General features: G+C 37.6%; 1 protein-coding gene across 4 annotated transcripts in view; it reads left to right on the plus strand.

Annotated features, from left to right (window-relative positions):
* Positions 1-838: 838 nt before the first annotated feature.
* LOC106875022 (glutamine--fructose-6-phosphate aminotransferase [isomerizing] 2) overlaps positions 839-22,126 on the plus strand; it is a 68,674-nt gene continuing 47,386 nt past the window's right edge. For all 4 annotated transcript variants that reach the window (XM_089355375.1, XM_089355376.1, XM_014922974.3 and 1 more), the window contains exons 1-3: positions 839-888; positions 10,956-11,063; positions 18,433-18,528. In XM_089355375.1, the coding sequence (XP_089211501.1) occupies positions 882-888; positions 10,956-11,063; positions 18,433-18,528 (211 nt within the window). In that variant the 5' untranslated portion in view covers positions 839-881. The remainder of the gene's footprint in view (positions 889-10,955; positions 11,064-18,432; positions 18,529-22,126) is intronic.

Below are 22,126 nucleotides of genomic sequence, written 5' to 3' on the forward strand. Positions count from 1 at the left end.
GTTATATAAAAAAAAGTATACTCGCAATTTTCTTATTTTAGATTTAAGTTAATACGTTAAGATTGCCCAAAATATTTTTGATATTTAGATTTCAGTTTCTTGGCGTGAAGCTCACATAATTTCTCACTTGGTTTTCCATGAAAGAATTCTATTTAAATTAAAATTTTATTTTAGGGTTACCTATTAAAAAATTTAATAATGAAATTCGATTGGTGAAAATTAGCTTTTCTTAAAAAAGCACGAAATGTGGTAATTTTTCTTTAAGTGGGGAATTAGCTGTGGAAAGTTGGGACAATTATTCGTTTCTTTAAGATATTTAAAATAAAAGCTGAAGCTTTTAGTATCTTTATCCAACTTTCATTTAATATCACTGATCGAACTTCTGGGTAGAGGAAGACAGAAAAAAAGCTTGTTTGGGGGGATTAAATCAAATTATAATGTTAGTTAAAAAGAACAAACAGAATTATTAAATCGATTGCGACAAGAAAATAAATTGATTCGTAAAGAAATAGCCGGAACGAGCGTAAGGTCATGAACCGGAAGTAGTTAATACTTTCATTCAGTACTCGCTCAGACTTTCTTCTTTCGGTAGTATATGTGCTTGCTAGACACATAGACAGAGAGGGACAGAGAGAGAGAGACAGAGAGAGGGAGGTATATATACATATATATATACACGCACACACGTGCATTTCACATATGCACATATACACATAACACACATACATACACACACCCCTATATATATATATATATACATATATATATATATATACATATACATACACACACACACACATACCCGCGATATATACGTGGCAGTGTCAACGCTCTTGTCAATAGCCAGTGTGTTCTTGTACGTGTCGGAAAGATAATCTAATATGTGTGGTAAGTAAGCACTTAATTTTTACTTAGTCCTGCTGTTGCTTTTATACGTAAAAAAAACATTAATTATTGAGGAATTAAATAAATGTCGGAGTAACTTCTTGATTCGGATTATTTTTTTCCTTTATTTATCAGTTGACAAAACACATTTGGCATGTATATATTGTAACGTATGTATAATGCTAATTTCATGTAATAAATATATTAGCATTTAATTGCATGATAAGCTCTTTTTTTTTTACAAGTGTGCCGAAGCCTGCATTAGTTTTATAAATTTAATAAAATTTACTTGGATCCCTAGATTCAATTAAATATTTGATTTATAGATTGCAATCACTATTTTTTGTTTAAACTTTTTTTTACTTATTATCACAATTTATTTACTGAATTCATTGGTTTTGATTTAATTAAAAAAAGATCTCTAACTGAAATATTATCAACTTTCTGAAATTTGCTATAATTCTGGCTTAAAGTTCTAGTAATAAATAGGATTTCGTCTCTGAAACCATCCGACACCACTTTCATCCCTTGTTGAAGTAAATACCGGTAATATATCAGGTAGTTTGTTCGTTTTGAGCTGTTATTTACACAAAGAAGCACCTTGTGTGTCTATCAGGGGCTATCCATCGTCAGCAACATGCTTATCGCATTGTTACTATGACACTAACATTTGTAACATCCGATAAAAAATCTATCGTTCGGATTGATTATAATTAACTAGCATCTGTAATGCATGTCAATTGAAAGGTATTTATATACATTTTCATTAAAAGATATTTATTTTCTTCAATGTTATGGGCGAAAAACTCGGATCTTGTGAATTATCCGAAGTCCTGTACCCACCCCCTCGGAAAAGATTTTACCCATTAATTTCTTTATAATCGTAATCTATGTTGTTTGAAAGGTATTTATATATAACTTCATTTAAAACCCATTTTCCTAAAAGTTATGAGTGAAAAACTCGGATCTTGTGAATTTTCCGAAGTCCTCCCCTTTCGTTGCTATCCGCGCATTTTTGTTTTCATATTCGTTTCCTACACATTTCTTTTACACCCGTTGCTCTATTTTTTTAAAATTTCGTTACTTTAACTCCCGATCACCAAAACAAAACAAATGTAATAGGTGTACCCCACAAATTTCTTTGTAATCGTATGCAGCTTGAAAGGTATTTCTATAAAATTTCACTAATATATATTCATTTTTCTGAAAGTTATGAGGGAAAATCGAATCGTGTGAATTTTCCGAAAGTCCTCCCCACTTCACCCCCGTTCGTTTGCGCAGATTTTAGTTTTCATATTCGTTTTTAACACCTATTTTACCCATCTTCCGTTTTATTTTAGTGATCAAGTAAACACTAGCCAATAATGTTTGTATTTCTTCTGTCAAGTATTCAATATTCTTGTCTATATCATTACCAATTTGTCACTTTGACAGATCACTTAACTAAGTGCGAAAATCATTACCAGACGAAAGCAAAATTAAGGAGTTATTCTTTGTAAATAATCACCATTTTTTTTAATTACAGACGAGTACATTTCAAAACCTGACCGAACAATATATATTAAAAGTTATGCTCAACTTACTTAAATACATTATGACTTCATGCAAAAATAAATAAATAGTTTATGCTTTACTTTGTATATTTATTTATTACTATGGTTGAGTCCAAGTTAACGTCCTGCTTATCTGGCGGACAAGATTAAACCTTTTTTTTTCCCTTTAATTCTTCGCACTTGTACATTATTTAATCCTGTTAATCCGGGCTGACGGGACATATTTTCTCTTCAAATACTTTTGTCGGTTTATATAATTAATTAAATTTTTTGGCACTCAATTTTGATGTAAATGGTGATACTGCACATTTTTGACATAACTCTGAAGGAAAGTTCATTTATATACACACATAAACATCGCATGTGTAGTTATCATTCCAGTAAATAGGTTGCTGTTTGCACGTACCAAGTACACATTCACACATGCTTGTTCACCATTTACATGCACATAGATACGTAATAAATAAACAGAACAATGTAGTACAGTTGCTGGACTATTTGACAACATGGTTATGAGTTCACTTCTTACTACAAATCTTCAACTAAAGACATAACTTTGCTGCCCTCAATGGTTAGCAGTATCCTGTGGTGAAAATTAAACCACAGCTACACTAAAGACCATCTCACTTCTGCTAGCATTAGAAAATGTAAGGAGAATAATAAATAACAACCAGTGTTTCACTTACTCGAGTTTCTGCATTAAGTAATCTGCTACACCCTCTTTAGGGTGTAACTTTTTTAACATTAGCTAAAACATACTTAGATGATCCGAATTTTTTCCCTGTTGTATGTATTTTATTTTGGGGAGGGCACTGAGCGTTAAAACGATCCGTTTCCACACATCAACGATATTTTTGGTAATGATTATAGTTTTGTATTTAGTCTTTGTACAGCATAATCTTTAACTAGGACTAGGTATTGGCTTTCTTGTTTAAAAAAAATTCTGTTGCCAGTAAACAGAAAATTTGAATACCCTTCTACATCCACCTTGCAAACCTTGCGTAAAGGCAAGCATCTTCAACTCCTTCCACACGTCCCACTTAAATTCCTTGTTGGTTTTGGTAAATATCTGTTTTTACTTTTTTTTGACATAGTTTTCTTTCATTTGTACTGTGGAGATTACTATTTCCATTTTGAAATGAAAATTGCTTTAAGGCTTTGAATTGAGCTATCTGTGAAAAACCTTTAACGGCATTTGTAGTAACACAGATGTTCATTAACATCAAAGTATATTCTTTTCCACTCTAAGCACAAGGCCCGAAATTTTGGGGGAGGGGGGAAGTCGATTAGATCGACTCCAGTACGCAACTGGTACTTAATTTATCAATCCCGAAAGGATGAAAGGCAAAGTCAACCTTGGCAGAATGAACTGTATATTGCAAATTCTGCATACCTTGTCTTGTAAAGTGGCCTTGCAAATTTCCCCTACTAAATTCAATTATTTTAGCCTGGTTACAGAACTTGCCTCCCTTTAACCTTCCTGTACTTTGTAACATCAAAGGCAGAAATAACTCAGTTCTCTTTATATTATGAATATTGCAAAAGAGCATAGCCCTTCTTGTATCTTTCATCAATCCTTCTAAAACAGATCAATAGCTTCTACATATTAACATCAGGTACTCAAGTTTAGTCTTTATGCTATCTAGAATTTGGCATTTTTCCTGATTTTATGTCATATCAGTGATATCTGCTTGGTTCCTACATAATATCCACAAGCATAATATATTTGGCAGATTTTTGCATTTTCTACTTGCTATATTCTACAATGTTAAGATTCACAATTCTATCATCATCATCATCATCATCGTTTAACGTCCGCTTTCCATGCTAGCATGGGTTGGACGATTTGACTGAGGACTGGTGAAACCGGATGGCAACACCAGGCTCCAATCTAAATTTGGCAGAGTTTCTACAGCTGGATGCCCTTCCTAACGCCAACCACTCAGAGAGTGTAGTGGGTGCTTTTACGTATCACCTGCACGAAGGCCAGTCAGGCGATACTGGCAACGGCCACGCTCGAAATGGTGTCTTTTATGTGCCACCCACACAAGCCAGTCCAGGGGCACTGGCAACGATCTCGCTCGAAAATCCTACGAAGGCCAGTCAGGCGGTACTGGCAATGGCCACGCTCAAAATGGTGCATCTTATGTGCCACCCGCACAAGACCCAGTCCAGGGGCACTGGCAACGATCTTACTTGGCTTGCCAGGTCTTCTCACGCACAGCACATTTCCAAAGGTCTCGGTCAGTAGTCATCGCCTCGGTGAGGCCCAATGTACGAAGGTCTTGCCTCACCACCTCAGCCCAGGTCTTCCTGGGCCTACCTCTTCCACGGGTTCCCTCAACTGTTAGGGTGTGGCACTTTTTCACGCAGCTATCCTCCTCCATTCTCACCACATGTCCATACCAGCGCAATCGTCTCTCTTGCACGCCACAACTGATGCTTCTTATGTTCAGCTTTTCTCTCAAGATACTTACACTCTGACGGGTATTCACATTGACATTACACATCCAACGGAGCATACTGGCTTCATTCCTTGCGAGCTTACGCATGTCCTCAGCAGTTACAGCCCATGTTTCACTGCCATGTAGCATGGCTGTTCATACACATGCGTCATACAGTCTGCCTTTTACTCTGAGTGAGAGTCCCTTTGTCGCCAGCAGAGGTAAGAGCTCTCTAAACTTTGCCCAGCCTATTTTTATTCTAGCAGCTACACTTTCAGCGCACCCACCCCCACTACTAACTTGGTCGCCCAGATAGCGGAAGCTATCAACTACCTCTAGTTTTTCACCCTGGAATGAGATAGAAGTTGTTTCCTGTTTGTTTACAGTCTTTATTGCACCTGAACATCTGCCACATACAAAAACTAACTTCCTAGTTAACCTGCCTTTGATGTTGCTGCACCTCTTATGTGTCCATAGCTTGCACCGGGTACATCTTATAGAGTTACTACCTACTCCTTTTCTACATACTGAGCAGGGCCATCTACCTGAAGGGGTTTGTGTTTTATCTACCTTCCTACTTATTAGGATTTTGGTTTTAGCTAGGTTGACTATAAGGCCCTTCAATTCTAGACCTTGCTTCCACACCTGAAACTTCTCTTCTAGTTCTGATAGTGACTCCACAATTAGTGCGAGGTCATCAGCATAGAGGAGCTCCCAGGGGCAACCTGTCTTGAACTCCTCTGTGATTGCCTGGAGGACTATGATAAATAGGAGGGGGCTGAGGACGGAACCTTGGTGGACCCCTACCTCTACCCGGAATTCATTGCTGTACTCATTTCCAACCCTCACTTTACTGGCAGCATCTCTGTACATGGCTCGCACAGTTCTCACTAACCATTCTTCTATCCCAAGTTTCCTCATTGACCACCAGATAAGGGATCGGGGGACCCTGTCAAAGGCTTTCTCCATGTCAACGAAAGCCAGGTATAGAGGTTTATCCTTGGCTAGGTATTTCTCCTGCAGCTGTCTTACTAGAAATATGGCATCAGTAGTGCTTTTACCTGGCACGAACCCAAACTGGATCTCATCTAAATTGATTCTCTCCCTAATTAGTTGGGCTATGACCCTCTCTGTAACTTTCATAACCTGATCTAACAGCTTGATGCCTCTCAGGAAAATATAATTTTAGAAATTTAGGTGGAAGGGCATTTTTTTTATATAGTGCAAACCACTCTTTAAAAGTTAGAATTACAGGTGTGGAATCAGCACTCAGTTTGGTAATGGGCAGTGAAAAATATGATAAACAGAAATTCTGCTAAATTTGTTACTTTCTTTCTCTGTAAGTATTCTGATATATAGAAATGGTCTAAGATTGTCAAAGCCCCAAAGTGGAATGAAATATCTATAGTAGAACCCTCAATGTGAACTGGTAGCCTAATGCCCGTACATTTACAGTACATAAACTGATTATAATGAACTGTATAAGTCTTTCTCAAAAGACATCTATACTGGTAGTAGAATAAGAACTTATAAATCCATTCAGGTATGATAAACTCTTGGGAAGTTTGTTAGTCTGTTGGGTATAACATAGTGGTTTGCTTAGTCTGCTAGAAATGGTAGCTAAATGTTTCTTTTACTCATTCTCTACAACTTCAACAAGGCAGGACATTTTGGACAGTGTTGTCCTAGATTCCTACATATGCTGTCTGAAATATGACAGGTTGATCACAGCTGGATTATCATTGGTCAGTTTGGACCTGTGACTAAACAATAGCATTTAGTTTGTCTTGCAGCCTTTCAGTGTTAATTAATTAAGAGTTAATGAACTTGTGCAATTCATATAATTGATTATTCCCTCCTCCAGAATGTTTCTCTTTTTAGAAAGTAATATTTTTCCATCACCTTTTCATAAGGAAATGTTTAGGCAGTAGCTGGGAGGTAGAAATCTTCTTGAGAAGAATACACAGTATAAACTGTTGCCCTCTCTTTCAAATAAATGGGCTTGTAAGAAATATATAAATAATAATAATAAAAAAAACTTAATATTTGCCCGACCCCAACATTTCCATTACAGAAACCGCAGTAATTTCTGTGAGATATCGCTTTTGACAGTTTAGCTCTTTAATATCTAATATAGATATATCTTGTGGAAACTACAAGTATAAAATAAATTTTTAAAACTTATTTAGTATTTGCAACTATCATTGATAACTGGGAGTGAAATGGCTTCATTGTTAATATTGGATCATCCCATAAATAATACGATTTCTTCTTCAATACTTTTATTTTCAAAATTAAGATAAACAAAGTTCTTTTTAAATCTAGAATATACTCACCTTTATTTTCTACAATGCTCTTCCATCTATCTGGTAGACTTGCAAGACCCCCTCGTCCAAAATTCACTTGTCCATGACGAAAAATACTCCTCCAGTACTATTCTGATCTTGTCTACAGTATTAATATTTTTTTCTGTCCAAATGATTTTGAAGACAGTGGGATAAATGATAATTAGATGGGGCAATGTCCAGCGAATATGGTGGGTGAGATATCATTTCCCGTTCAAACTGCTCCAGCCTTTGGAATGTCATCTTTGCAGTATGTGGCATTATCCTGATGGCAGAACAACTTTTGTCTTGAAACCAAAGATGGTCGTTTTTCTTCTAGTGCTGACATAAGCTGCTCGAAGTAGATCTCCTTTGTTATTGTTTGGTTTGGGTTTAAAAGTTCGAAGTGGACTGAACCTTTTGTATCCTACCAAACAGATAACAACACCTTACATGGGGGAAGACCTTCTTTAACTTGGGGTACCAGTGTTTCTCCTTTCCCTACCCACTGTCTTCAGTGCTTGACATTTTTATAGAGAACCTATTTCTCATCACCAGTCACAATTCGGTCAAAAAAAGGTTTGTTCATGAGACATGACAGCAAAGAAGAGCACACATTTACTCTCTGTGCGATTAGACTTGGAAAGTTTGTGAGGAACCCATTGACCCAATTTGCTGACTTTTCTGATGACATGCAGGTGTCGATGAATGGTTGAATGACCAAATCTGAGCTTCTCTGCTAGTTCCTCAACAGTTACGATGGGATTTTGTTCCACCAGGGTTTGCAGGACATCCTCATCGAGCTCTACAAATCTTCCAGGATCAGGCTCGTCTTCTAGGCTGTAGATTCTGGAACGACCGTTAACACTGGCTTACGCTTATTGTCTGATCCCCATATACTGCATTAATATTCCTCACACTTTCTGTTGCATTGGTGCCTTTATTGAACTAATAAAGCAAAATATGCTACTTTGTCACTTCCATTATAGCTTTGAAAAAATAACTAATAAAATTGAACTGTACTCTTCAAAACTTGCACTAAGAATAAAAGTAAAATTTCTACCTGCTTCTATAATAAGTTGATGCCAGTAGTTTATCCCGTCCCCCTCTGACTTTAAAGTTCATGCAGTTGAAAAAATTGCATTATTTATGGGATGACCCAATATTTCTTTAACCCTTTTGTTACCATATTTCTGTTGGAATACACTAACTTTTTTATATTTTTAAAACAAATAATTTTGTCATTATTAAGCTGGTGTTTGGAACAAATTAGGATGAAATTTTGATGGAAGATTAATTGTAGATCACTTTAAAACAAAGTCTCTATCATATAACCTAGGGTGTTCTTGAGCAATTTGGTATCAAAAGAAAGTAATTCATTTCTATGAATTTCTACGAAAACTTTTTGTTTGTCAGTTTAATGTGGAGTTTTGAAATGGAATATGTCAAATATGTTTCTGTATCAGTTTGTTCCTTTATCATTTCTCTGAGGCCCTATCAAGTTGAATAATTCATTGAAACTGAAATAGCAACTGGAATTAGTTTCTTTTTCTAAGTCGACAAAAATTTCATTATTTTGGCATCCATTTTTCTAGGCTAGTATATATGAAATATATCTGTATGTCTTGGTCTTAAATCATGTTATCTCTAAATGGAAAATATTCTCAGATTTGGCTGCCATTACTTCTCAAATTTTACTAAAATGTCTTATTAGCAGATTTCCCAATTTGCTTGATTTTATTGTATTCTTAGCCTGGTGTTGCCATCCGGTTTCACCAGTCCTCAGTCAAATCGTCCAACCCATGCTAGCATGGAAAGCGGACGTTAAACGATGATGATGATGATGGCTAAATGGCATCAAACTGGCAAAATTGTTTAATACAACAGACAAAATGTTTAGCAGCATTTCTTCCTGCTTTACATTCTGAGTTCAATTTCTGCTAAGGCCAACTTTGCATTTTGTCCTTTCAGGGTCAATAAAATCAGGAACCAACTGAACACGGGGGTTAACGGTATCAACTACCCCCTCCTCCAGAATTGCTGGCTTTGTGCCAAAAATTTGAAACTGTTGTATCCGGTTGGATATAGTTTGTTATTTGTAACTGAGTACTTCTTATATCATCTTAAATCCAAACATAGCTACAACTACATCGTGAAGACTGACTCTGTTCCTTCCGGAGCTATGTGGTTAAGAAGTTTGCTATCCAACCTTGCAGTTTCTGGTTCAGTCCCATTGTGTGGCACTTTGGGCAAGTGTTTTTCTCCTATAACCCCAAGGTGACCAAAGCCTTGTGAATGAATTTGGTAGTTGAAGACTAAAAGAAGCCCATGTTATATAAAGATGTGTGTGTGTGTACTTGTGTCTAGACACCACACAGTAGTTGTAAATGCCTGTCAGTATCATACTAGTAGTATCCTTTGTTTACCATTGTCTGTGAAATCATATTTGGGTAAAGGGAAATATTACCTTGGTTAGAAATGACTGAAGATTGATGACGAGAAGAGCATCCAGCCTTAAAAAAAACTGGATATTAAAATGATGATGCTGAATAAGGTATAATGAAATATTTTGTTACTTGTTCAGCCATTTGGTTGTGGTCATGCTGGAGCACTGCCTTAAAGAGTTTTTAGTCACAGAAATTGACCCCAAGACTTATTCTTTGCAAGTCTAGTACTTATTCTATCAGTTCTTTTGGTGAACTGCTAAGTTACAGGGTTGTAAACACACTGACATCAGTTGTCAAGCGATGTTTGGGGGACAGACACAAAGACACACATATAAATATATACAACAGGCTCCTTTCAGTTTCCATCAACCAAATCCACTCACAAGAATTTGGTCAGTCCCAGAGCCATGTGGTTGGGAAGCAAGCTTCTTACCACATAGCTACACCTATTGGTGAATATTTTACAATGGTTTATTTTCTCTATACCATACCATTTTATTATTCCTAGAATACATATTAAATTTTATTAGACAATTTGTTCAAAATAACTTTTCAAATATTGGTTTCAAATTTTAGCACAAAGCCAGCAATTTGAGGGGAAGGGGTAAGTTGATTACAGTGATCAACTGGTACTTATTTTATCGACCTCTGAAAGAATGAATGGCAAAGTCGACCTTGGCAGAATTTGAATCCAGTGTGTGTTGTTGGCACTCCGTCGAGGGTTCCAGTTGATCCAATCAACGGAACAGCCTGCTCGTGAAATTAACGTGCAAGTGGCTGAGCACTCCACAGACACGTGTACCCTTAACATAGTTCTCGGGGATATTCAGCGTGACACAGTGTGACAAGGTTGGCTCTTTGAATTACAGTCACAACAGAAACAGGAAGAAAGAGTGAGAGAAAGTTGTGGTGGAAGAGGACAGCAGGGTTCGCCACCATCTCCCACCGGAGCCTCATGGAGCTTTAGGTGTTTTCGCTCAATAAACACTCACAACGCCTGGTCTGGGAATCGAAACCGCGATCCTATGACCGCGAGTCCGCTGCCCTAACCTCTGGGCCATTGCGCCTCCATCCAGTGTGTAAAAACGGATGAAATGCTGCAAAGCATTTTGCCAAACATGCTAGCGATTCTGCCAGCTCACTGCCTTTAACTTTCCAAATATTAAAGAAAAAGAACATTAAGGAATTTTCATTTTTTTTAATGCTTTTAAAACTTTGTATGAATGGGTTTTTAAAAAATTTTTTATAATCAGTCATATATATATATTTCAGAGATACCTTTTTTATTTATCTTTATTTTAGGTATTTTTGCCTACCTCAACTATTTGACTCCTGTCACTCGTAAACAGATTTTGAATACCCTAATAACAGGTTTGAAGCGTCTGGAATATAGAGGGTATGATTCAGCAGGTAAGATCTACAAATCGTTTTGCTCATTAACTATTAGTTTCGTTTGTTATAAGTATAAATTAAGTTGCTAACAGTGTAATTGACTAAATTAGATACTCCCAACTGAAATGATATCTTTGCAGGTGTCTTTTTGTTCTTACTATACAAGTTGTTCTTTTGTAGACATGAATCAGCTTGTCTCTTTGATGAATGAAATAACAGGAGTAACATGTATTTTTCCTCATTGTATTTATTCATTCATCTAATCATGCATTTGGCTTATTTTCAATGTCTAGAAGTATATTCATATAACAGCTATATGTTGTGATCATTTCTGATTGATTTGTCCTATTGCAATGAAGTTTTGAAATTTAGATAGATGAGAAATCTGTAGCATACATAGTGTGTGTGTGTGTGTGTGTGTTTCTGCTTCCTTGCCTTGACATTGCATGATAGCTGCAAGTAAGAGTCACCATCATGCAAGTAGTGTTCTTTGTTTCTAATCTTCTGAGGCATGTCTGGTTATAAGGAAATATTACCTTACTTGGAAACAAGTGAAAGTTAGCAACAGGAAGGGCATCCAGCTGTAGAAAACCTGCATCAACAAAAATTCCATGCAAGCATGGAAAGTGTGTGTTAAAATAATGATGATAATACTTGAAGAACATAAATGAAGTGTAGCAGGTATAGCTGGGATTTGAAACAGTCCTGGTCACTAGTCCTGAAAAATCACTTTTTAAATTTATAGTGATTTCTACACTATATTCATTTCATTCTTGTCTCACTCTGATTTACTCACCAATTATCCAAATAAACACCCTTGTCTTTTTAAACTTTCAGCATTCAGATTACTTTGTCAAAAGTAATGCTTATTTATTCACATTGTTTTGAATTCACGATGTACTGTCTTGTAGCATCAAGCTTTCAATGATGTGATTGTTTATTTTTAGAATGACATTGTAACATTAGTGTGAAAGGCTGGATCTGGTTTGTTTGAACATAGAACAGCTAGGATATTTGGGCTGAATATGTCTAGTTTAAATGCTATATGGTTAAACCCAACTTTCCTTTTAGTTAATGCTGTCTTTGACTTGATTTTGATCTTCTGGCAACTGCTTACTCAAAACACCCCGCCTCTGCCCCACTCTACCCATTAGATTGAATATTATTTGATCTGAGTTAATTAAGTGAGCAATCACTATCTTCCATGGTTTACTCCAAAAAATGAGGGATACTGATGACATTATATATGTAGCATTTACTCACTTGAATGACATTCATGTACCACTCATACCACTAACTCTCTCAAATCCCATATTGCTGCCAGACTTTTTGGTCTCTCATTTCATGTAAATCTCTACTAGCTTTTCAGAATCTCCCATATGACTCCCTGAGTAACATGGCTTTGTAAGTTAGACTCCTATTGGTAGACATCAAATATGCTGTCTGTTTTGCTTCTAACTGCATACTATACACACTCAGCAAAACTGCATTGTTTTTCTATATCACCATCACAAATAAATGAAAGGGTCTGTATGGAGTTTCTCAGTCCGTTAGAAATAACAGCTAAATCCTTTAAATGGACATATTGGACATTGACATCCTAGATTCACTGTCTGGGGTAAAAGACAGGATGGTTCTGGCTGGACTATTATAGAGCTGCTTGGTCAAACCACATTAATCCCAAAAAGTTACAGCTCCTGATGGTTTCTATTTCATTTATCCCCAAAACTTCTTTCCAATCAACTGAAACCTTTTTATACTGTACCATTCTCAAGAAGACTTCTACTTCTCTACTTCTCTCAGCTACTGCCCAAACATTCCCTATTGTGAAAAGGTGATGGAAACTGTTATAAATTGTTATAACTACTGCCTCTGCTAGTTTCAGTCTCATACTTTGCAGTGACAATATGTCTAATTTTTGTAGAGCTAAATCTACTGGAAACCATTCTCTTATGTTAAAGACTAATTTTCCCTCATCCTTGAGAATTTTCAGAAAGCAATGTTGCTGCTCTTTAAACTAGTAAAACTTCTATTGTCTAGTGTAACTGCTCACTTATGGGCACTTCTATGTGCTGACCTATATTCTATCTACTCTGGTATTCCCTTAACCCTTTAGCATTCAGATTATTATGTTAAATGTAACGCTGTTTATTCAAATTGTTTTGTATTAATCATGCATTATCCCATAGGTTTGGGATTTCAATGATGTCATAGTTTTATTCTTAGAATGACATTGTAGGATAGGTGTAAGAGGTTGGATCTGATCGGTTTGAACATAAAAGCAGGTAAAATAATTTGGCCGGTTTAAATGCTAATGAGTTATGATACAGTTGTGTCTTTCAATTTTCCTTTGATACATTAAGACTGTTTGCTATTTCTTCTAACTATTCACTTCCATGTTGATAATGTCACTTCACTGCTCTTCATTCCTAAGCTTTCTCCATGTAGGTTTCATTCATTTGCAGTTTAGACATTTTGTGCAAAGTAAGCGCTTTTTATTATGAGGAACCCCCATACATTACATACTCAAAACTAAATCCCAAACATTAGGCTTCCTTTCAAGAACCAGAAAATATTAATACTATCAGTTTCTGACCCTATACATCACATTTTGTAGAACTGCTTTCATATTTGAAATGGTAGTGAACCAAGATATCTGGCACATTGCTCCAGTGCCGCCAAACTGGCTCCTGTGCGGGTGGCACGTAAAATACACCATTTTGAGCATGGCCGTTGCCAGTACCGCCTGACTGGCCTTCGTGCCGGTGGCATGTAAAAGCACCCACTACACTCTCGGAGTGGTTGGCGTTAGGAAGGGCATCCAGCTGTAAAAACTCTGCCAAATCAGATTGGAGCCTGGTGTAACCATCTGGTTTCACCAGTCCTCAGTCAAATCGTCCAACCCATGCTAGCATGGAAAGCAGACGTTAAACAACGATGATGATGATGATGAAGAAGAAGACCTGTCTGCCACAGAATTGACCGATGCTGGTGCCACATAAAAAGCACTCATGCCGGTGCCACATAAAATGCACCTGGTACACTCTGTGGAGTGGTTGGTGTTAGGAAGAGCATTCAGCTATAGAAACCATGCCTGGACAGACAATGTAGCCTGGTGTGGCCCCTGGCCTTACCAGCTCTCGTCAAACTGTCCAATCCAGACCAGCCTTGAGAATAGACGTTAAATGATGATAATGATAGTGATGAAAGGTACTGTGCATAGATACCCTTGACCATACCCAAAATGCCATCTGATTGATTGAACTTGCCAGCTTGTTACCACTCAGCTCCAACCTTCCTGATGCTCTTAACCTGTCTTTATCTTGGCATCCTTGTCTTTTGCCCAATATTGTGCACAAACATTCCTCTTTGGTGTTGCAGTTCTTTGAAATTTACCTCTGTGCCTACATTTTCCCCTTCAGGTGTCGACCATGAATATCTTCTTCAATGACAGTAGATCTTTCCAGAAAATAGGATGTAAGAATGAGATAAAAAAAGATAAAACAGTAAAATAGCTTGCAATTGTCACAAAGACATTGTCTTCACAGCAAAATTGTTTTAGGTTCATGCTTTTTTGAGTATTTTTCCTTTTTTTTTTTTTTAGTATGGGAGATTACTACGACATTTTAAATGTATTAACTCTTTTACAAACACTGTATTGGATTGCTTCCCCTTGAAGATTTGTTGTTAATCCTATCGCGTTTGATCTACCTTTCGAATTCCTTTTCCTTCCACATTTCTCCCGTTTCACTGACTGTAGAAGTTCAAACTAAACATCAACCACATATATAACTACTGTTATGATACACAAGACTGCCTCTGGATTCACTTCTCTCACATATATTTTTAGCTGATAACGAGTTCCATCTGGATCAATGCAGTTTGAAAGAACCCATCTTTCACCAATAGTTCCATTCAGTATAAAAATTAAAGAACTACTCTTTAGTTTTACAGTGCACCAGCTAAGTGTCAGTGTTACTGCTGTATTTGCACTGATGACTCTTCAGTTTGTACTTTTTCACCTTACCATTGGCTAGTGTTATTGGTAATAACGTCTGTGGCTTCTCCTTAGGTTTTCATTTGTTTGGCTATTTTACATCATCATCATCATCGTTTAACGTCCGCCTTCCATGCTAGCATGGGTTGGACGATTTGACTGAGGACTGGTGAAACCGGATGGCAACACCAGGCTCCAATCTGATTTGGCAGAGTTTCTACAGCTGGATGCCCTTCCTAACGCCAACCACTCAGAGAGTGTAGTGGGTGCTTTTACGTGTCACCTGCACGAAGGCCAGTCAGGCGGTACTGGCAACGGCCACGCTCAAAATGGTGTATTTTATGTGCCACCCGCACAAGAGCCAGTCCAGGGGCACTGGCAGCGATCTCGCTCGAAAATCCTATGAAGGCCAGTCAGGTGGTACTGGCAACGGCCACGCTCAAAATGGTGTATTTTATGTGCCACCCGCACAAGAGCCAGTCCAGGGGCACTGGCAACGATCTCGCTCGAAAATCCTTTGCTTAAAAATAGGTTTACAGGTGGCTGTATAGTTAAGATCACTTCCTGTTCAGTCCCACTGTGTAGCACCTTGGGTAAATGTCTTTTACTATAAGCCTGGGCTGACCAGAACCTTGTGAATGGATTTAGTAGATGGAAACTGAAAGAAACTTATCAAATACATAGATACATATATATGTATATATATGTGTAGAGAGAGAAAAAATAGGTTGGTAAGTTGATTGTATTTGTGTCTCCTTGTCTTGAGATTGCATGATAGTTATAAATGAGCTTCACTGTCATACAAGCATTGTCCATTATTTCCAATATTCTGTGGAAACTTGTCTTGCCATGGGGAAAATATCACCTTGCTTTGAAATAGGTGGTGGTTGGCAACTGAGAGGATATCTGGCTGTAGAAAATTTGCTTTAACAAATTCTGTTTGATCCATGCAATCGTAAAAAAAAGTAAGTTAAAACAATGATGATCATGAAAAATAGCCTGAAAAACTTCAACTGAATATTGCGAAATCTGGGGTTGTTTTTTTCTTTTTCTTATATCCCTGAAATAGTATCAACTATATTTTATTCTACCTATGCCGGTATAGAGCAATAATGAAATCATTTCATTACAAGGTAGTGGTGGTGGTGGTGTTGTATTTCAAAACATTATTTCCCACAATTTCTAAACTAAACTTTTCTGCATTATCAAAATCAGGAATGACAATGTTTTTGTTATGTAATGCAACTCAGAAGCAGCCATAGAAATCAATTCACTTACCTATACTTATCAACTTAATTCACTTTCTACACTTTAGTGCTTACAAATATGATACAGCAGTTATGTATCCAAAAATTGCATGGCTGTGGGTAAGTATCATCTTAAATTAAAATAATGTAGATGGGTTGGTTTTATTGCTTGCTTCTCATTGGTTAATTATTTAATTCCATATCATTAGTGTGCTTGAGCTAAATAGACCTGTGCTAAAAATGAACCATATTACCTCTATAATTTTCTGTCAAAAAAGTAATCATGTAGGTACAGGTGTGGCTGTGTGGTAAGTTTGCTTCTCAACCACAGGGTTCGAGGTTCAGTCCTACTGCATGGCTCATTGGACAAGTGCCTTCTATTATAACCACAGGCTGACCAAAGTCTTGTTAGTAGGTTTGACAAACAGAAATTGAAAGAAGCCCATCATATCTGTCTGTCTGTCATTCTTCATGACTCTCTGTCTGTCTATATTGTACAGTGTGGTCCAAAAGTATGTACAAAATAAGTTCAATAAGCTCGGGGATAGTCAAAGACATGTTTCAATTTTTATAGAATTGATTAAAATTAATAAAATAATAATACACATGTACTCATACATGGTGAACAAAATTAATAATAATAATCCTTTCAACTAAAGGCACAAGGCCTGAAATTTTGGGGGAGAGGACTAATTGAGTACATCAACCCCAATGTTTCACTGGTATTTAATTTATCAACCCTGAAAGGATGAAAGGCAAAGTTGACCTCACCGGAATAACAATGAATAATAACAACAACAATATAAATAAAATATCAAATGTTTTGGTGCATGACTTTTAACCCACTGAACAATGGGGATGCTGAAGAATTCCTGGCCTTTAAGGTATTGAGAAAGGCCTGGCTGGAGACCAAACCTTTCAAGTTCTTTTACAGGGCTTAGAAAAACTGAAGGACCACTACAATAAGTGTGTTTATCTGAGAAGGGAATATGTTGAGTGAGATCATTAACTGATCCTCCTGTATTGTCTTTTACCCAAAGCCAGAAACTTTTCAGCACCTCCTAATATAGTACATTGCTTTTTGTATTCTTAATTACTTGGCCCCTTCCCCCACCCCTTTTTTTTAATGCTTCAGAAGGAACAAAAGGGCAGTGCCTATAAATCATTTTTTTTTGAGATTGTTGGGAGGAGACACCTTGCCTGAATGCTTGCACAGATAGAATAGAACTTTGCTAAATGTATCCATGAGTCAGGTGTTGATGTTAAACTAAGCAATTGATTTAGTCCACCATGCAAGAATTCAGAAAAAAGAGCCAGAACAAATTTATCATGGCACCTTGTCTGATGCTCTAACAATGCCACCAATCTACTGTCTGAATTGGAACTTATTTTATTGACCCTGTGAAAGCATGAAAGATAAAGTTAACTCCAGTGAAATTTGAACTCAGAGCTCAGTCAAAACAAATACCACAAGGCATTTTTCCCAACACTCTAATGACTCTGCAAGCCAGAATGAGGTGGAATTAGTGAACCTACCATTGCACTAGTGTCTTTAACATTTAAACCAGTGGTTCCCAAACTCTTTTGAGCTGAGCTGCCCCCCCCCCCCACTCACCACCATAACTGTAGACCACTTTCTGCAACAAATTCATATTTCACAAATAAAACTTAACCTAGTTAAGCTTTTTTTTTTTCTATACATCCATCATACACTCTTGGTCACCCCATTATCACCCTACTTTCCTTGAACACCACCCCTGAATCTTTCCACTCCCCATCCCGGGGTGGGGGCAGTACTACCCACTTTGGGAACCAGTGATTTAGACCTACCACATCCAGCTCAAAATATTCTACCTATTTTATGTTTAAACTGGTCAGATTTGGCCTCTCGCACCTACTTACCAATGTCATTCTAAAAAATAAGCAATCCCATAAAAACCTCAAAGCTACAAGATAATACATGATTGTCAAATTTAATGCTTGTTTATTCATATTGTTTTGAATCAATGTAACCTGAATGCTGAAGAGTTAATACACTGATTAAACATGGATGTTATATTGTTGTTTAATGCAGTTTTAGTGCATTTTGTTTTCCTTCTTGATTGTTATTCTCAATTTTTCTTCTTTGCACTTTATTTACCAGGTGTTGCTTATGAAATTGAAGGAAAAGAATCAGAGAAAGGGTCTATTACTATCATTAAGAAACCTGGAAAAGTTGCAGCTCTTGAGGAGGAAATAAGTAAGTTTTTATCACAATTTTCTGTTGATTGTGTCTATGCTGAAGCACTGTCTGCATAGATTATAATCAGAACTTTATCTGATACTGATTTCATCAATCTTCTAATGGTTGAAACTTGGGCATCGATAATTACAAGAAAGTAATTTTGCTCACCCACCATTATTATAAATATATATATATAGTTTTTAATCTATGCTCAGTTTTATATATTTATATAAATTGCTGTCACCATATATGTATTCACATATATTTTTATGGGTATATTTGTACATATCAGCACACACTTATATCGTCGTCGTCGTCGTTTAACGTACGCTTTCCATGCTAGCATGAGTTGGACGATTTGACTGAGGACTGGTGAAACCAGATGGCTACACCAGGCTCCAATCTGATTTGGCAGAGTTTCTACAGCTGGATGCCCTTCCTAACGCCAACCACTCCGAGAGTGTAGTGGGTGCTTTTACGTGTCACCGGCACGAAGGCCAGTCAGGCGGTACTGGCAACGGCCACGCTCAAAATGGTGCATTTCATGTGCCACCCGCACAAAAAAAAAAAAAAAAAAAAAACATGAGCCAGTCCAGGGGAACCAGCAACGATCTCGCTCGAAAATCCTACAACGGCCTCGCACAAGAGCCAGTCCAGGGGCACTGGCAACGATCTCACTTGAAAGATTTCGTGTGTCGCCCGCACATGAGCGAGTCCAGGGGAACCAGCATCGATCTCGCCCGGAAATCCTACAACGGCCCCGCACAAGAGCCAGTCTAGGGGCACTGGCAACGGTCTCGCTCGAAAATCTTACAATGACCCCGCACAAGAGCCAGTCCAGGGGCACTGGCAACGGTCTCGCTCGAAAAATTTCTTGTGTCACCCGCACAAGAGCCAGTCCAGGGGCACTGGCAACGATCTCACTCGAAAGATTTCATGTGTCGCCCGCACATGAGCCAGTCCAGGGGAACCAGCAACGATCTCGCTCGAAAATCCTACAACGGCCCCACACAAGAGCCAGTCCAGTGGCACTGGCAACTGTCTCGCTCGAAAAATTTCTTGTGTCACCCGCACAAGAGCCAGTCCAGGGGCACTGGCAACGATCTTGATTCGAAAAATTTTTCATGTGTCACCCACACAAGAGCCAGTCCAGGGGGCGCTGGCAACGGCCACACCCAAAATGGCGCATTTCATTTCATGTGTCACCCGCACATGAGCCAGTCCAGTGGTGGGGGCACCGGCAACGATCCCACTCGAAGGTCCATATACATGCTGCGGGCACAGGTGCCATCACGATTTCGATTTCGCTTGCCCCAATAAGTCTTCGCAAGCTGAGTTTTGTGTCCAATGAAGGAGACGGCGTTGGCATGGGTGCCAGTCGTCGAATTTAACTCGATTTCGATTTCACTTGCCTCCACAGGTCTTCGCAAGTGGAGTTTAGTGTCCAATGAAGGAAGGTACGCGTAAGTGGACTGGCTGAGGCCATATATATATATATGTATATATATATATATATATATATATATATACACACACACACACATATTTCAGACACGTAGTCATATGTATAGGTGTATGTGGACGAATACAGATGTAGATATATCTGTGTGTGTGAATATACATAAAAAATGTGTAAGCAAGTGTCTTCCACTATAGCCCCAATCCAACCAAAGCCTTGTAAATGGATTTGGTAGATGGGAACTGAAAGAAGCCTGTCATGTTTGTGTGTGTATATGCATGTATCTGTGTGAGTTACTGTCTTCTTGTCTTGACATTGCATGATAGTTGTTAGCAAGTATCACTACCATACAAGCTGTATCCTTTGTTTCCAAAATATAAAAAAAGTTTTTTAAAAAACTAACACAGACCTGATAGAAGGAAGTTTTTTATGTCAACGGTTTTTGCTGTTGTCAGTTTTCCAAATACACATTATATAAGGTAATCCATATAGAAGTAATTGGTTTTAGTAGCAGTTCCACTTTTTATAGTTTTGGATTGAGATGCCTCTTAAGGTATTCTTATTTTGCCTTTCATAATTGATCATTTCTTACTTTATTTTGAAGAAAGAAAATATTTTGGATTTTCTTTTCACACAAATGTCTGGATGTTCACTTGATGGAATGTTTCTAACAGTAGGATCTTTGATTTGTTATTTTATGCACCCTGACTCAATCCATCAGTTTTGTTCCTATTTAGCTGATATAATTCTCATTGCATTGTGGACATGTGATGCAGAAAATAATTTTTTTTTTTTTTTTTGTTTTGCAATTCACTTTTGGTTACCAGCCTTATTTTTTCCAATGTGAATTTCACTTTGTAGTCTTCTAAGAATTAGCCATTGTCTTCAGCTGTTAATAATTTGTGATTATTTTTCTTAGATTTGATGATTCATATATTGGAAGGTATCATTTGGCCAAATATGTTTTGGGGAATTATGGGTGACTACAGAAACAATGTTTCTTTTTCTGTCTTTCCTGTCCTTGTGAGAGTTAATCCATAATCAAAACTTATTGTCAACTCATCAGCTAGTTTTAATAACTAAGGATATAATTACAATTCATGAATGGAAAGACCCACAGAGTTATTAATACTGGTTATTTGTCATGTATTTAAAGTTGAAATTGTGCTGGATGAATGTGTGTGTGATACACATATACACACACACACACACATAGATAAATAGATATGTGTGTTTCTGTCTCTCAATCTTTGTATTTTAAACTATCCCTGCTACTCATCAGTTCTGTATCATTCATACCCCCCCCCCCCCATCACTTGTCTAACTACTGTAATTATGTACAGAGTTGCATATTTTATCATCTTTTATTCTCTGATACCACTTATACTTCTCAGTTCCTGGGTCCATTTCAGTTGATAACCATCCTTCATTCTTAATACTGTCCCCACTTCATCCACATTTTACATTGACCACCCCTCCATACCACCACATCTCACTTTCTCCATCCCCATGCATCTCTTACACATCTCCTGCACTACATCTGCTTCTTCTTCTTTCATCCTTTCCCTGTTTACTGCATCATTATTACTATTCTGCTGCTCTCCACCCCTTTCTGAACTGTCAGTCATCTTTGCTCCCCTCGTTGATCACACCCACTCCTTGTCCACCATTCACTACCATTCACTACATCCACCCCTCCACCATACCCAACCTCTACAGTCATTACCTATTCTTCCCTACCTTCTCTACAACATAAATTTATCATCCCTCAGTTTTTGTTCTTCATTCCTTATATTCACTGCTTCACCCATTCTCCTTCTCTAATCTTCTCTCACTCATCCTTTACATTCTTGCAACCTTTACCCATACACATTCCCTGTTCTACTGTCCCTACTCACTTCTTACATTTGAGGATCTACTCTAACACTTCATCATCACTATTTTATCTTTAGGCACAGGCATGAGTGTGGAAGAGAAATTCACTTACCAGCCACATAGTTTCAGGTTTCAGGTTCAGTCCCACTGTGTGGTACCTTGGCTAAGTGTGTTCTACTAAAGCCTTAGGCTAAATAAATCCTTGTAAGTGGATTTGGTAGACAGAAACTGGAAGAAACCTGCTTGTGTGTTAATGTCTTCTTGTATTGATGTCATATG

The sequence above is a fragment of the Octopus bimaculoides genome, chromosome 7, assembly GCF_046866305.1.
Source record: "Octopus bimaculoides isolate indiv1 chromosome 7, ASM4686630v1, whole genome shotgun sequence".
NCBI lineage: Eukaryota > Metazoa > Mollusca > Cephalopoda > Octopoda > Octopodidae > Octopus > Octopus bimaculoides.